We start from the raw sequence: 16,624 nt of genomic DNA on the forward strand, positions 1-16,624 counted from the left end.
TCAACGAGATGGATCAAGTCTCAAGAACTGAGCAAACCAAGGTGGTAGGTTGTTGAGCAAAAATGAACTGTCCTAGGGTCCCAGTTGTCTGACTTGGATCTTTTATGACTTCTGATGAGTATGGGGCATCCTGTGTTACCGATGTCAACAGGACAGACTCCTACAGGTGTGGCTGAGAGGTTTTAATGTCAAATATCCATCCATTCACTCACTTATTCACTTAGCTATACGCATATTCATCTCACTGCAAAAGGCGGTTACATTTAACTGCTTGGCCAGGCACAAAATACAGGGGGAGCACACGGGATGAGGTATGAAGAATGAACGAGACTGACATGGTTGCTACACCATGGAGCTGACAGTCTGGAAGGAGAGGCACACATTAAACAAATACATGTCATTGTTTAAAGATGAAAAGAAAAATACAGGCCACTACAAGAGCCTATAACAGACCTGGAGGGCCCTGGCCGGTCAAGTACAGTCTTCTAGAAGATCTGACACTTAAGCAAGGATTTGAAAGAAAGCTACGTAGGAAATTAGGCAAGTAAAGAGCATGAATGAGGTTGAACCACTTGGAGGTCCTGATACTGGCTTTCAGTTCATCCTGGGGAAGGAAGAGATGCATAGGAGAATAAGGGCAGTCAACCTAGGGAACCTAAGGTTTACTCCAGATTCTATCTCACCTGGTCAAACAGACCCGTTTTAGCTGCTCTGATCTGTGACTTGACCACTCACTGTTCTACCTCCTGGCCTCCTTTCCCGACCATCTCCAGAAAAATCTGAAGTTGTGCACATTAGAGGGTCTGACAGTACTAAAAAGAGGAAGGTTGTACAATTAAACACGGATAAGAAGAGCCACTGAGAACAAACTGTGCATGTAGGCAGCACATCAGCCTCAGTTCTGGCTAAGTACTCGTGAGGGGATGGGAGCTTTTCAAATTCAATAATTAAAGGTTTAAAATTAGTATCATAGCCTTGGGAAGCTGTAATGAGAACGGACTTTACCTCTGTGGTCGTCTTCCCCGAAACCCATCATCCTAGCCTAACTGTCATAAAACACCCGCCAAGCTCCAACAGGGGCGTTGCACAGAGACCTGACCAGCAGACCTCAAAACTGTCCAGGCCATTAAAAACCAGGAAAGAAGAAACATTGTCACGGCCGAGAGAAGCCTAAGGAGACACAGTAACTAAATGTAATGGGAAAGCCTAGATAGGGTGCTGAAACAAAGGAGGTTAGAGGAAAACGAACGAAATCCAAGTATGGAGTTATTAGTAAGTAGTGTTCAAGAAAGGTGTGCTTTAGAAGGCCCGGGTTGCTCAACTCCTGCCCAGTCGTAATTCACAAGTGGCCTTGGCAGGCTTCCGGAGGATAATCCCTGCGCCTTTGAAATGCGGTGCCTGATAAGAGTGTTTCTGTATCCCTAAGGCTTTGGGCTATGCCGTACCAGTGTGACCAGATAAGTTTCCCCGGACAGTGTGATTTATGAACGTTTGTTCTTGCTCCAGGAAGGGCTGATATCCAAGTAGCCGAGGTTACGACATGCAGGTGCTGTGTATACCTACCTACGCGTCTGGCTGGCGATAAAACCCTGGACACCAAGCCTCAAGTGAGCCTCCTTGGCCAGCAACACTTTGCACAATTGTCACACATCATTTCAGGGAGAACCAAGTGTGTTCCCACGTGACTCCACTGGGAGAGAACACCTCGAAGCTTGTTCCCAATTTCTCCTGGACTTCATTCCCCCCATGCACCCCTTCCTTTTGCTGGTTTTGGTCTGCACCCTTTCACTGGCATAAATCACAACCATGAGGATCATAGCTTCTGAGTCCAGTGAGCCCTCCTAGTGAATCTTCAGATCTGAGGGTGGCCTTGGGGACCCCCAATGAAGACCGACAGATAATAAAATCACAAACAATTTACAATTCTCTAGAACTCACCTCCCCACCGACTCCCTACCATTCATCTACAGCCCTGGACATTAGGGAGAAATTCATCTCAGGTTTTTAAACTTATCTTTAAATTTCTCCTGGTTTTACAGTGTTCTCAGACATCTGCTAATTTTCAGATTAAGTTGAATCAATGCACCCCACTTTTCCCACTTCCCCATTATATCCCATTCCACCTTAGAGCATTAGTCTTTCTATTGGGTCAAAACCAAAAAATTCATTCTTAATACACTTTAAAAAACCTTACAGAAAAAAACTGCAACGCATTTCTCTGAAGGGTACATGAAATTCTGACATAGCAATTTTAATGTGGGGCATTGAAACATATCCCACCCTGTGGCTTGGACGTTAATCATTATATACGAAACTTTTAAAAACTGCCAAATAGGGACCTTTGTTTTTGGCTAAGGAGTAAAAGAGGTAAGATTCACCTTTCTGTCTAAAAACAAAACAAAAAAACACAACAAAAAAAATAACCAAAAAAAAAAACCAACCTGACAAAATATATGAAGTATGCAGGACACCGGCAATCAGAGAAGGGAAACCAACTAGGTGAACGCTATGATTGTTATGATTGCGCCCAACTAACCACCTTGAGAAGGGTCACAGGTTGTAGCAATGGAGGGGAAAGCTGAAATCTGTAGAGGGTCTCCATCAAATATTCAGTTATCAGGGCACACGTGAGAAAAACCAAATGAGGCCAGGCGGAGAAAAAAAAAGCCTAAAAGGAACAGAAGAAATAGTGCCTGCTCCCCACGGCCAGGGTGAAACCTCATAATTCACAGGGCATCAGGTAGAGTATTAAAAAGGATCTCACCTCAGTAGTGGGAAAAATTAATCCAGACAAAACACTGCCTAGTCCCACCAAAGAAAATTTAAAGACAAGATCCAAAGGGATCAAACGGTTTCCAAGCAACTTAACCACATCCCAGAAAAAACATCCAAAATATTTTTATGAATATAAAAACTATCTGGCTCCCAAAAAAGTACATTTCAAAATTTCTGGAATGCAATATCAGGCATGCAAAGAAACAGGAAAATACAATCCGTAAGAAGAAAGATCAATAAATTGAAGCTAATCCAGAAATTACACAAATGCTACAATTCGTACACAATCTATTCTGTATGTTCAAATAAAGGAAATACCACAAACATTAAATAGAGAAAATATGAAAAAGAACTCACATCAAACTCCTAGACTAACAGCAGAGTAGACATTTCAGGGAGGAGAAAAAGGTTAGTGAACTGGCAGGCACAGCAACAGAGAATACCTAAAATAAACCAAAGGGAGAAAGGTAACAGAAGACGACAAAATGGACGAGCATCACTGAGCTCGGGGACAATCTAAAGTGGACGCACATGTGTCTACTGAGACCCCAGCGAGGGAGAGAGGCAAGAAACAAACTAAATGTTTAAAGAAATACTGGCCAAAACTGTTTCCAAATTTGATGAAAACACTAGACCAACATATATAGGATCATCAATGAACCAGCACAAGAAACATGAAGAAAACTACAAGGACACATGATAATCAAATTGCTTAAAACCAGTGACAAAGAGAAAATCTTACAAGCAACCAGAGGAAAAACAGATACATCACATATGGAAAAAGAAAATGGAGACAGATTTCTTGTCAAAAATAATTCAAGAAAGACGAGAGTGGAGCAAGATCATTAAAGAATTTGTTTGGGGGCTGGGGGACGGGGGCACTGTCACCCAGAATTCTTTATCCAGTGAAAATGTAACTCTAAAACAAAAAGTACTTTTTTCAGACATACAAAAACTGAAAGAAAGCACACCTGCATTACAGGAAATGTTAAAGTAAGCCCTTCAGGAAGAAAGAAAACGATACCAGATGGAAACTTGAATCTACACAAAAGACTAAAGAGAACTGCAATTGGTACATACCTTAAGCAAATAATTATTTTGTTTTTTGTTTTTGTATTACTTAAATCTCTTCAAAAGGAAAAATTGTTTAGAGCAAAAATGATGACAATGTACTGTGGGGTTTACAGCATCTGGAAGAGGAAAATGTATGATAATAGCACAAGGTAAGGGTAGGAGAAATGAAAATACACTGTTCGAAGGTTCTTTTACTATCCATGTGATATATTATCACTTGAAGGTAGACTATGATAAGTTAAAGATTGTCGCGTCCAGCGCAACATGGCTGTGAGGAGGCGAGAAGAGGCGGCTTTGGGTTAAGTTTTTTAAGAAAGAAAGAAACAGAGACTTAATGCAGTTAAATCTCAGAGGGCCAAGGATCTCGCAGCCTTGAAAGACTGGAGCCCCGAATCGGACCGACTGACAGCTTTTATTGATAAGCATACAAGTGGGATTGTTTTAGACACGGTCTGTGAGACTCATCCATTACATCAAAAAAACTACCTTTGGGACAAACCGAAATTATTTGTCCCAAAACAGCCGAAGCAGAGTCCCATGATGACTAAGGTGCGGTATGCACCTCCCTGGGGGGCAAAATCTCTCATGTTGAAACAATTCTATAGAGCTGAGCAGAGACAGCTTGATCTTATCGCCCCAAAGACCTCTCTCACAATTAGGCGAGCAGGAGTAGCCAGAGTTAACAGTGGCTTTTCTCAAGCATGGGGGAAGGGGAGGCAAGGCTCCTTCCCAGATCTTCCAAGGCAGCTCATGGGGGGGGTGGTGTCTCTGCGGGGTTCCGCCTGGCTTGAGTTGTTCCCCCCCCACCCCCGTGGGGAATCTTACTCGTCATTGGCTGCAAACCCTCTTTTGGAGACCAGACAGAGAGACACAAGATGTAACAAACTCAGTCCCAGAGAAGCACAGTCTCAGACTCTTCTTTCCTTAGGGAAAGGTGCGGGTGGACAAACGGCTAGGCTGTTGTGTGACTACAAAAGATGTCTCAAGAAAAATTAAATAGTTTGAACTAAATGGAAATGAAAATACAGCATATGAAGTATGTGAGGTGCAGTGAAAGCAATGCTTAATTATTGAAGTATTGAATGCTTACGGAAGACAGATGTAAAACCACTAACCGCAGCTTCCACCTTGAGAAACTAAAGGAAGAACAAATTAAGCCTCGCTCAAACAGAAGGAAATAATAAAGATTAAAGCAGAAATCAATAAAAAAAAATCAAAACCAAAAAAATTTTCTTAAAACACTGATAATTTGAAAAGATCAATAAAACTGACAGACCTCCAGCCAGTCTGACTGTAAGAAAAAAGAGAGAAGACACCATTACTAGTATCAGAAACAAAAGGTGGGACGTCACCACTGATTCAGCTGACAGTAGTGAAAAGGAAACAAGGGACTATTTATTATGAGCAAGTCTATGCTCGTAATTCCAACAATTAAGGTAAAATGGACCAAGTCCTACAAACTAGCAAAACTCATTCAAGAAAAAAAGATAAGCTGAACAGTCATACATTTACTAAAAAATTAAATTTTACTTACCCCTTCCAAATAATGAAACTTCCAGGCCCAAAGGGTTTCAACAGAGAAAATTTTAGGGAGAAATAGTACCAATTCTGCACAATTTCTTCCAACAAATAAATGAAGAGAGAACACTTTTCAACCTATTCTATAATGCCAGCATTACCCCAATATCCAAAACAAAACAAAAGCATTAGACAAACATGTCAGAAGAAAACTATAGAGCAGTATCTCTCATGAACATATATATACTTTTTTCAACAAAATATAAGCAAATATAACCCAGGAATACACGAAAGGATACTATATCACAGAGAAATGGAATTCATCCAGGAACATAGGCTGATTCAACACTGAAAATCAACATAATTCACCATATTGAGAGACCAAGAAAAACCATGCGATCGTGTCAATAGATGCAGAAAAAGAATTCAATATCCATTCACAATTTTACGAACACTTCTCAGCAAACTAACATCATACTTAATGGTGAGGAAGGGAACAAAGAGTTATTGATTAATGGGCACAGAGTTTCAGTTTGGGAAGAGAAAAATGTTCCGGAGATGGGTGGTGGTGATGGTTGCACAGCAAAGTTCTGAATATATCAATGCCACCAAGTTATTCACTTAAACGTGGCTGAAATGGTAACTTTTATGTTACATATATTTTACCACAGTCAAAAAAACTTTTTTACCCCATATATGGTTCTCAGGATTTCAAGCTACGGCTGGAGTTACTAGAGTGCTATAACCGTTACAGACAGAAGAGCAGGGGTAACTCTACTGAGGTAAAAAAGAATTAATCAAAGACCTAAATGTAAAAACTAAAACTATAAACTCTTGAAAGAAAATACAGGGTAAATCTTTGTGACTTTGGATTTGGCAATGGTTTCTCAAATGTGACACCAAAAGTACACACAAGAGAAAAAACAGACACATTGGACTTCATCAAAATTAAAACTTGGGTGCTTCAAAGGACACTATCAAGAAAATGCAAGAGGCAGCCTACTGAATGGGAGGAAATACTTGCAAATCATGTATCTGATATCAGATATCACAGATCTAATAAAGGACTGGTATCTAGAATATATAAGAACTCCTACAACACAATAACAAAAAGACAACCCAATGGCCAATAAGCAAATGAAAAACCACTACGGAAATGCAAATCAAAACCAGGAGATACCATTTCACACAGACTAGGATAGTATAATCAAAAGGACATAGTGACAAGTGTTAGTGAAGACATAAAGAAACAGAAACTCTCCATACATGGCTGGTGGGAACGTAAAATGGTGCAGCCACTTTGGAAGACTGTCTGGCAGTTTCTCAACAGGTTCAACATAGTTACCAATTTCCTATTAGATACTATCCCAAAACACTGAAAACAGGTGTTCAAACAAAAACTTGTACACAAATGTTCAAATGTTTGTAGCAACTTTATTCGTGATAACCAAAAATTAGAAGCATTCCAAATGTCTATCAACTAATGAATGCATAAATCAAATGTGCTATATCCAAACAATGGAATATTATTTTATTTGGCAATAAAAAGGAATGAAGTACTGATACATGCATGATACAACATGGATGAATCTTGGAAATTTTATGCTAAGTGAAAAACCAGTCACCAAGAACCACATATTTTGATTCCATTTATATAAAATGTCTAGAATAGGCAAATCTATAGACGTAGTTGCCTAGAACTGGAGGGACTGGCAGGTTGGGAGATAATGGGTAAAGGGTACTGGTATTTTGGGGGATGATGAAAATGTTCTAAAATTGACAGCAGTGATGGCTGTACAACTCTTTGAATATACTAGACCACCGAATTGACCCTTTAAATGAGTGAATTGATATGCGAATTATATCTCAATAAAGCCGTTACCAAAAAAAATTTATATGGAAAAGTAAAAGAACTATTTCTGAAAAATTAAAACCACTATGAACCAAATGCTTCAAGAACCAAATATTCTTGCAGCCATTTAACAAATTTTTATTTAGCTGTTACTACTTGCCAAGCAGTGGGGATACAAGGGTGAATTAGACAAAAGGTCCACAAGGCATTTGTGTATTTTGTGTACGTGTGCATTGAGGACCATGGTACAAGATCTTTGCTACCTGACCGGGCAGAATATCATTTTTCAGGCAGCGGAGAGGACAATATGTGCAAAAATATGGAATGGCTTAACAAAACTAGAGCATCATGTAAGATGAAAGGCAGGAGGAGGCAGGAGGCAGGTTCGGGATGCCAAATCAAAGAGCTCAGATCATCTTACAGATGATCAGCATGTAGTTATGCTGATGGCTCATAAGCCACATTACTCATTCCTTTTGGAAAAATTGTGAAGTATTGGGACAGAGGACGAAAGGGCAATAGGTGAGTACGCAATTACTCCATACCTGTATGAGGGGAAGTGAAGATGCATAGTGCCACAAAGGAAGCACATTACCCCACCAATGATTTCCCTTACTCCAAATGAAACTCTGTTTTTAGCAAACACTCAAGTTTTATTGAGTACCGATCAGCTATACATACAAGTGCAGTATTATTCATAAATTCTTCAATGTTATTTGCAAATTCAAAAGAAGACACCCATCGGGAAACTGCAAATTAAGGGTATGCTCTTTGTAATCTGAAAGGAAGAGTGTTTGATTTCACCAAAGTTAACCAGGATCAGAGCTGAGACTAGAAACTGGTGATTCTTCCACTAACTTTGTTATCTCCTCATTTCTCCTCCTATAGCAGCCTGAGAAAAGTAAGGTATAAAAAGAAAAGTAGAATGAAAGAGTTAAACTTCTAAAATATTTAATAAGGTTACAACTACAATCTTGATTTTGGCACAGAGTACTTCCTGATTAAAAGTAATCTACTTTCCCAAATGTGCTTTCCTGTTCAATTGTTATTACTTAAAAACTATAAAAATGTACAAGAGAAGTTGGCAGGGAACACTGGGATCTTGGGAGTGAGAGAAGACACTCTTCTGTCTAGACAACAAGAAGCAAAATCAAAAGAAACCAAAATTAACAGCCCTGCCAAGAACCAATATGGAATTAATAGAATTTCCACAGGTTGTACTATGCATTCCAAAAAAAGCAATCTGTTATTTAGGAAAGCATCATAGAAACCCTCAATCCTCTGAGTTTGTAAAAAGTAAAGAAAATATAGAATACAATACTATTTTAAAAGTAGAGAACCTCAAATTCCTAATTATCCTTAGGGTATATGAAGAATGAACTGTAATTATGGTCAATTAAACCATTTAAGTCAAATCTCTCCACTAGAAAAGTAATGCTAATGAGATCATCCTATGAAATTCTACTGACTTGTCACATTCTCTGTTCTAGTCTCATCTGAAAAGGTGCCAAATGAAAATACGTTCAGTAATTTTGAATATGTAATTAGTGAAACAGCCAGTTTTTTTATTATTCACACAATTAAGAAGTTTGTTACCTTCTAAAATGAGAGTAAATGAGGAATGTTTGTTTAACTAATGACATTTGGTATACACTCAAAGCAATGCCAACAGCCTACTGGCAAGTTTACTGGACCCAAGTTTACAAAGGGGTTTGGAGCCATACAGTTAGTCCTGAGGTGCTGGTTATAGTTCACTTTACAAAAGTGGGTTCATGTGAAAGTAGAGCCCTATCTTTTTAGCTTTTAGCTTATTCTGAACCAAATGTCCAAATTCTGAATCCAAAGGCAGTATCAAAAAGTATAAAGACGAATTTTTCCAAATAATAAGGGACAACCTAAACCTATACAAAATATAACAGGGAAAGCGGGGTTAGGAGGGTGGTGAGCATAAATGAATTAAACTTGATGACAATCAATGTGTGTATTTGGTTACGATGCCCCTTATCAGTGGCAACCCGAGTGTGTATATAAAATGACCAATGGCAAAGATAACATAAATACAAATACTAAGGGCACCATATTTTTTCTTTATCTTAATGAGAATTTTAAATAGTGTAGATTAAGGAAACATGTTTCTGTAGAAAATATAAAGGACTATTTTACATCCTTCCAGAGTAGACAGCTTAGTACCATATAGGCACCTTAATTCCAAAAAGGTTAAATTCACTGAGCAAATAATAAGAGTTAAAATTCACTAAAGACATCAATTGCTTCATAAAATACGAAAAATCTGAAGAATGTTACATGTGGGTAATAATAGACTATGTTGTACTTTGGTGCAGAAGGACGATGACATACTATTTTTCAGACATAATTGAAATGGACCATCTAATATGGGTTTTCCCATGAAAATTATAGGCATTCATTCATGCAACAAATACTGATTGGGTATCGTTTGTGTGCTAGTCACATGCTAAGTACTAAGGATAAAAATAAAAAGAACCTCTGTTCTCATGAAACTTAAACACCCATTAAAAAATCATCCTTTATCTAAAAATTTAACATTTTTATAGGAAAGACAATATATAACTGACAGTTATTTTTCATTTTTATTTTTTAAATCTCTTCATCTGAATATTATACAGTATAATTCCTCATGATAACGAGGATCTTTTCAGTCAAGAAAATAAACTAGTGGAAAGCAAAAAAAGAACTAAAATTAAAATAAAATAAGGTTTTTGCTTAAGCTCTTAAGCAAAAGTTTTTAAAAATTTTTTAAAGTAATTTTTAAGTATTTTAAAATTTTTATCACATCATTTTAAATTAGAACAATCTTTCAGGAAAAAAAAGAACTGGTATTTGTCACAAGCTTTAAAAATCACAAATTTTAGTTTGGTAATTTGACTTCTAGGAATGATAAATGCAAAGCTTTGGACACAAATATGTTTATAACCATTTTAGAGGAAAATAGAGAAAAACCTAAATATTTGATGAGGAAAGAAGGATGAAACACTTACAGTTTGTCCATGTAAGTCTATTATGCAGTCATTAAAAAGATGTTAGACTATACATTTTAACGTAAAATGTCTACTATATAATTTCTACTGAAAAAAGCTGAGTATAAAACTAATACTTAACCTAAGATTAAGTATATGAAAATATCCCTATGCACAGAAAAATATCTATAAAATCTTTAAAATCTATCGGAACTATAACAAAATATTAACAGTTGTTTTCTCTGGTAAATATGAAATTGCATTTGAAATTTCATAATGCATATTAGCATATTCAGATTATAAGGATTCCGGTGGCAAAGAAATACAACATTCGACTTTGATCACCAATTGTAAAATACATTTAACTTTTAATACACCAACTGGTATAATCACCGTTTCAGAAAGTCCAAAATAGGGAAACATTAATTTAAGTAAGTAGCTAACACTTTAGGTCTCCTGAAATTAATAATGCATTATATTATAATTGGCAACATTCCCATCTTAAGACATTTCTTTCAAACTTAAATATAACTACGCAAGTGTGAGTCCAAGGTTTTAATTTCACACACTAAAATCTTCTCAAAAGATGATGAATACTCAATTTACTATTTAAAAAATGTTCATAATTAACTAGCTACTTGAAACAGGTTTTCCACAGCAAAATAAGTATTAAACTTTCTGCAGAAATAATTTGGAGATGTTTTTATAGATGTAGTAGCCAGAAATCAGAAGAGTGAAGTTTAGGAATCCAATTATAGAAAGGTTGACTTCTTGGGAAATTTTTTACAATCTGAAGTGAGCAAAAAAAGCAATATAAGAAAAGTACTCGGACCAGCGCTAATCATTCTGGAGCATATGAGTAACATCACAGTACACCATGGCCCGAGGCCAAATAATAAAGTGCCAAATGGAAAATGGCACAAGTCCATGGATTGTAAATACTGTATCAAAAGAAAATAAAGGGGAAAAAAAGCTTTCATTAGAGCAATTAAAAATGCAGTTGTAGTACCAGTTCCTGTGACAAATAAATCAGTTCAGCAATTTCAAGAGTTGACAGCCACTGCTTAAACACATTCTCCACTGGCAGTAACTTTAAAACCTTACTGTATGTTCCCGTAGCTCCTAACCTTTTAAACACTAAAGTGTTTTTAGATGGCGTAGTTTGTTTATAACCTATCACCTGAAATTTTCACATGTGGCATTTGATGGTTAAGTATCTCCCTGACCTATTACCCAATGCAACATAGCCAATAAAATACAGATAAATACTACGAACAATAGTATAGTCTTACCAATGTGCCCAAATTTTAGACCATAAATTCCAAAGAAATGAAAAGTTTCTACTAACCCAACATCAATCATTCATTATTCCGTAACTCCATTTGTCAAATTATCCTTACTAAATTAGCATGTTCTGCTACAGAGCTTCTGAAAAACCCCAAAGGTAGACTGTAAGTGCAGTAGTGAACTCGAAAATGTTTCAAAAAGAATTCAAAACCACGTGAAGTAGCCTAAACTGGCAACTAGTCCTTGGGAATGTTTCTGTCTCTAGGGCAGTGTTTCCCCATCTAAATTTACAAATCAATGTGTTCTGTGAGAAGTTAAGTGTCTGTATCACAGCTCTTAAGAGCTACTCCAAAATTCAGTGGTTCAAAACAATAGACATTATTTCTGACAATTCTGAGCTTTTACTGGGTCGTTCTTCAGATCAGCTTTACTGGGTTCTGTTGGGATGGGGTAGTCTACCAAGGTGTCACATGTCTGCCAATTGGCAGAATGGCTGGACTGAGGAGGTCTCATCTAGGAGGGATCTTTTCTGCTCCACAAGATCTCTCATCTCCAGGAAGGTAGTACAGATTTCTTAATACGGCTAATGCAGGGTTTCAAAGAGCAACCAGAAGGCAAGCCCCAGGTGCTGTCAAGCCTGCTTGCCTCATGATGACAGGTATCCTATCGGCCAAAGCAAGTTACGAGGTCTACTGCGGATTCAAAGAGCGGAAAACTTGACTTCATCTCTTTTATGACAGGACTTACAAAGTTGCAGTGCAAAAGGGGAAACACACTGTGATGGGAAGAATTATGGTCATTTTTTGCAATCTACCACATTGCAAAATGCAGAAAGTCTGCTCCACATGGTCCATGACCAAATAAATTTCCGTAACAGCTCTCTTTGACACTTCATAATACGTATCTGCATATTAAAAGACTCTGAGAAATCCTGCAAAGAGATATAGTTTATTTTGTTTAAATCAGCATTTCCGAAACTTATTTGACCATAAAATATTTTTAAAGGAACAAGTCACTTTTAAAAATGAAAACAAATCCACTGATTTCTTCTCACTGTAGCATTCCACAATCTACTCCAGACTTACTCTCTTGAGCCTTTTAGTTTTTCTTTTTTTTACTTATAATAATTAAAAAGCCTCAGTTAATGACCAAAAGAACTGTGAATACTGACATGTCTATACACAATGAGGCAAAGGGTTCAAACTTATGCCTGACTCTCTAACAAGGCTCTAAGCTTTCAAATAATTTTAATGCTAGAGATTTTACAAGAGTGACTCAGAAGCAACACATGAGAAAGTGAAATGGAGCGATATTATAGAGGCAAAAGAAGAGAAATCACAAAATTCCGTTCTTCTGTCAGAGCTCTCTGAAAGCTGACAGAGAGCACATTGTAAATGTCCTTCAGGCCACACTGACACACAGACGTTCTCCTTATGTTCAGGTCAAGCTCAATGGCCCAGCCACACCTCAATGAGGTGCAGGACACAGTGCTGATGCTTTGTTTCAATGTTCATTTTCTAGAAATATCAATATACTCAAAGAAAATTATAAGGCCTTTTTTTTTTCTTTTTCCTGAATATTAGGCCCACTTGTGACATGGGGGACACAACAGGTCATCCACGCTTAAAAGGCAGCTACCGTTGCCTTGTGGTGACTTGACTGAGAATTTGCAAAGGCTGTCGATGAGAAAGCATAGGTAAAAAACCAAAGAAACATCAGACACCTTAATAGAAGGCAGCATAACTACAAGATTTTTGTTCTGAAATTGGCCTAGTTGACATTTTCTTACAAAACTAAACATGCAAGTAATACACAACCAGCAATTGTATTCTGGGGCATTTAATCTAGAGAAATGAAAACTTACATTCACACAAAACCTGCACAAGAATGTCTATAGCAGCTTTATTCATAATCGCCCCAAACTGGAAAGAGCCCACATAACCTTCAACAGGTGAATGGTTACACTGTGGTACGTACCACGGAACAGAAAGCAACAGGAAGGACAAACTATTGACACACATAACAATTTGGATTAATCTCCAGGGAATTATGCTAAGTGAAAAAAACTAATCTTGAACAGTCATATGTGCAATTTCCTTTATATAACATTCCTGAAATGACAGAATTTTAGAAACGCGTGCTGGAACAAAGTGGGTGTGGTTATAAAAGGGCAAAGCAAGGGACCATTGTGGTGATGGAATCATTCAGCATCTTGATTCTGGCGATGGATACATAAACTTTATGTATAATAAAATTGCACCAAACTACGAGGTGTGATCAAACAATACAGTATTTAAATTTTAAAAAATTACAGTAAAGACACATTGCCATTAATCCCTCTCAAAATACTCCCTCTCGCTTCGAACACACTTATCCCATCGTTCTTGCCACTTTCTGAAGCAGTTCTAGAAGTCCTCTTTCGGGAATGTCTTCAGTTGCACTGTGGTGGCTGCCTTGATGTCCTGAATCATTTTGACTTTGGGGAAAAACCCGAAGTCGCAGGTGCCAGATCCGGTGAATAAGGTGGATGAGGACACACTGTAATGTTTTGATTTGACAGAAATTGCCGTACTAGAAGTGTTGTGTGACACGGAACGTTATCATGAAGGAGAATGACTTACAGCACACTTTAAAATACACCTTCTCTCAACTACAACTCACACCCGTCTGACTGCACTGAACAAGCTGAAACTTGTCACACACTGTTCTTAAGGTTTGATGCACCACTTCCCGTATTGAAGATCCCTGCCTTTCCACTGGATGACACTTGGCAGCAGCATTCACCATATTTGTGGATCACAACGGAAGGCTCTGTGTCACACACTACTTCTGGTACCGTGTTTCCCCGAAATTAAGACCTAGCCGGACAGTCAGCTCTAATGCGTCTTTTGGAGCAAAAATTAACATATTAATTAATCAATATATATTATAATTAATAAATTAATATGTAATTATATTAATTTTTGCTCCAAAAGACGCATTAGAGCTGACTGTCCGGCTAGGTCTTAATTTCGGGGAAACACGGTATGGGAATTTCTGTCAAATAAAAACATTATGGTGTGTCCTCATCCACCTTATTCAACGGATCTGGTACTGTGCATCTGCTGGCTCTTTCCCAAAGTCAAAATGACCATGAAAAGTAAATGTTTTGAATCAATTCAGAACATAGAGCCAAGACAGCACAACTAAAGACACTCACGGAAGAGGACTTCCAGAACTGCTTCGGAAAGTGGCAAGAATGATGGGCTAAGTGTGTTGGAAGTGAGGGGGTATTTTGAGGGGGATTAATGGCAATGTGTCGTTTACTGCAGTAATGTTTTTATTTAAACATTCCCTGTATTGTCTGATCAAACCTCGTGCACATGCACATCAACAAGTACAAGTAACATCGGGAAATCTGAGTAAGATCGGTGATCACAGCAATAGATATATCCTGCCTGTGACTCTGTGCTACAGTTTTGCAAGATAGTACCACTGGGGGAAACTGGGTAAAGGATGCACAGGATTTCCCTAGTGTTCCTTACAACTGCACTCAATCTTCAACTATCTCCATGAAAATTTCAATTAAAAAAACCTTATTTTAAAGTTTAGACTAGGAAGGTAATTTTCCTGGAGTCTCAGTTTCTTTCAGAGTTTAATTCCAACAGTATGGCGAGCAAGGGGATAAAAAAGACTTACATTTGGGACATCGATTGCCACTTCCCTCATGGCACTGGGCCTGATGGCACTCATCCCCTGCAAGAAATCACTCAGAGTAATCTTCACCAGCCCCGACACCTTGCTGTCAGGGAGGGTAGGCTGCTTCTTCAGGACTCTCTGCAAGGCATAGAGACCTGCAAACAGAAAAGTAACACAAGATTTATCGTCTACGCCGTAAATGCAGACGGAAACGTTACCAATAAAAATCATCGAAACCTCAAACCACCTGCATATGACAGCATTTAAAATGTGTTGTGCTTGTGTGTACGTATGGGGTTGGGGGGGAGGAGGATGGAAGAATGTGACGGATGAAGGCAAAACTCTAAATGCTTAGTTGGAGCAGTGAAAATATGACAAACTGATATGAAATATGAAGACAGATATTCTACAAATGTGAAATAAAACTTACAAAACAACATCACAAAAAAGACTATAAAGGTTCATCAAAGTAATCTGGGCAATTTCTCTCAAAAAGGTAAAATATCAAAATACTAGCATACCTTTGCCTCTGGTCTTCTTGCTAATCTATTCCAATCAGAGTTACAAGTCTGTATGGCACTGGCAGAACATCTTACAGGAAATATTCAGCTGGCAGTTTCAAAGTGTAGTTTTGGAACGTAAGCGAGAATCGGATTTCCATGCTATGTGCATACACATGAGAGCTGACATTACAGGAGAGAAGAGCCCTATACCGGGAGGCTACCCAGGGTGAGGGATGGAAGGACGAGGGCAGGAGCCTCAGGCTTAGGAAAGCCCATCATGAAGAGCATAGGAAGAAATGGTGGTTTAAAAAGGGAATGACTAGGAGGAAACAGAGGAGTAGAATCAGAATAGCAAACACTGCAGGAGCCAAAACGATGGTCCACCAAGTCAAACTGAGAGATCTGAAATAACTGAAAGAGAACATGCTGACATGGAAAGTAAAAGATGCCAGAAAGTTCTTTGCTTTTGCTGTGACTGTCCTAACCGCCTCTCCGCACAACTAAGTCATCAGATTTCCAGCCCTCTGATCTGCGGCAAAGACCTCCAGTCCCCACCCGCCCCTGCCCCCGTGCTCTTGGCCATATGGTCTTTTTAATGAGGTCCATTTTGGGGGTCAGCATGCAATCAACTTCCGCGTTGAAGAATTTTAGTCTCAGAGACCTCTTAGAAATCCAGTCTGTATATCTGAACTTGCCTTGGGACACCAGCTACCTCCATCAGTTTTGAATGTCTTTTGGCTAAAATGCTATGTATGCATTAGTGAATTTTTACTAAATTGCTGCCATAATTGTCATTTTACTTGGTTTTGTTTATTTGAACTTTTATAGAGAAACAGAAGCACTGACGCCAAGCAGACAGACACACACTCCCCAAAACAGAGGGTTGGGTCTCTTTGACTACGAACCAGCAAACAGCACAAAGACACTCAGAACATAGACCT

The 16,624-nt window shown here is 38.2% G+C and overlaps 1 protein-coding gene across 6 annotated transcripts in view; it reads right to left on the bottom strand.

Annotated features, from left to right (window-relative positions):
- The window catches only part of AFG2A (AFG2 AAA ATPase homolog A), a 275,426-nt gene that overhangs the window by 224,602 nt on the left and 34,200 nt on the right, over window positions 1-16,624 (bottom strand). For all 6 annotated transcript variants that reach the window (XM_074338543.1, XM_074338542.1, XM_074338541.1 and 3 more), the window contains one exon: window positions 15,181-15,335. In XM_074338543.1, the coding sequence (XP_074194644.1) occupies window positions 15,181-15,335 (155 nt within the window). The remainder of the gene's footprint in view (window positions 1-15,180; window positions 15,336-16,624) is intronic.

The sequence above is a fragment of the Rhinolophus sinicus genome, linkage group LG07, assembly GCF_036562045.2.
Source record: "Rhinolophus sinicus isolate RSC01 linkage group LG07, ASM3656204v1, whole genome shotgun sequence".
Lineage (NCBI taxonomy): Eukaryota > Metazoa > Chordata > Mammalia > Chiroptera > Rhinolophidae > Rhinolophus > Rhinolophus sinicus.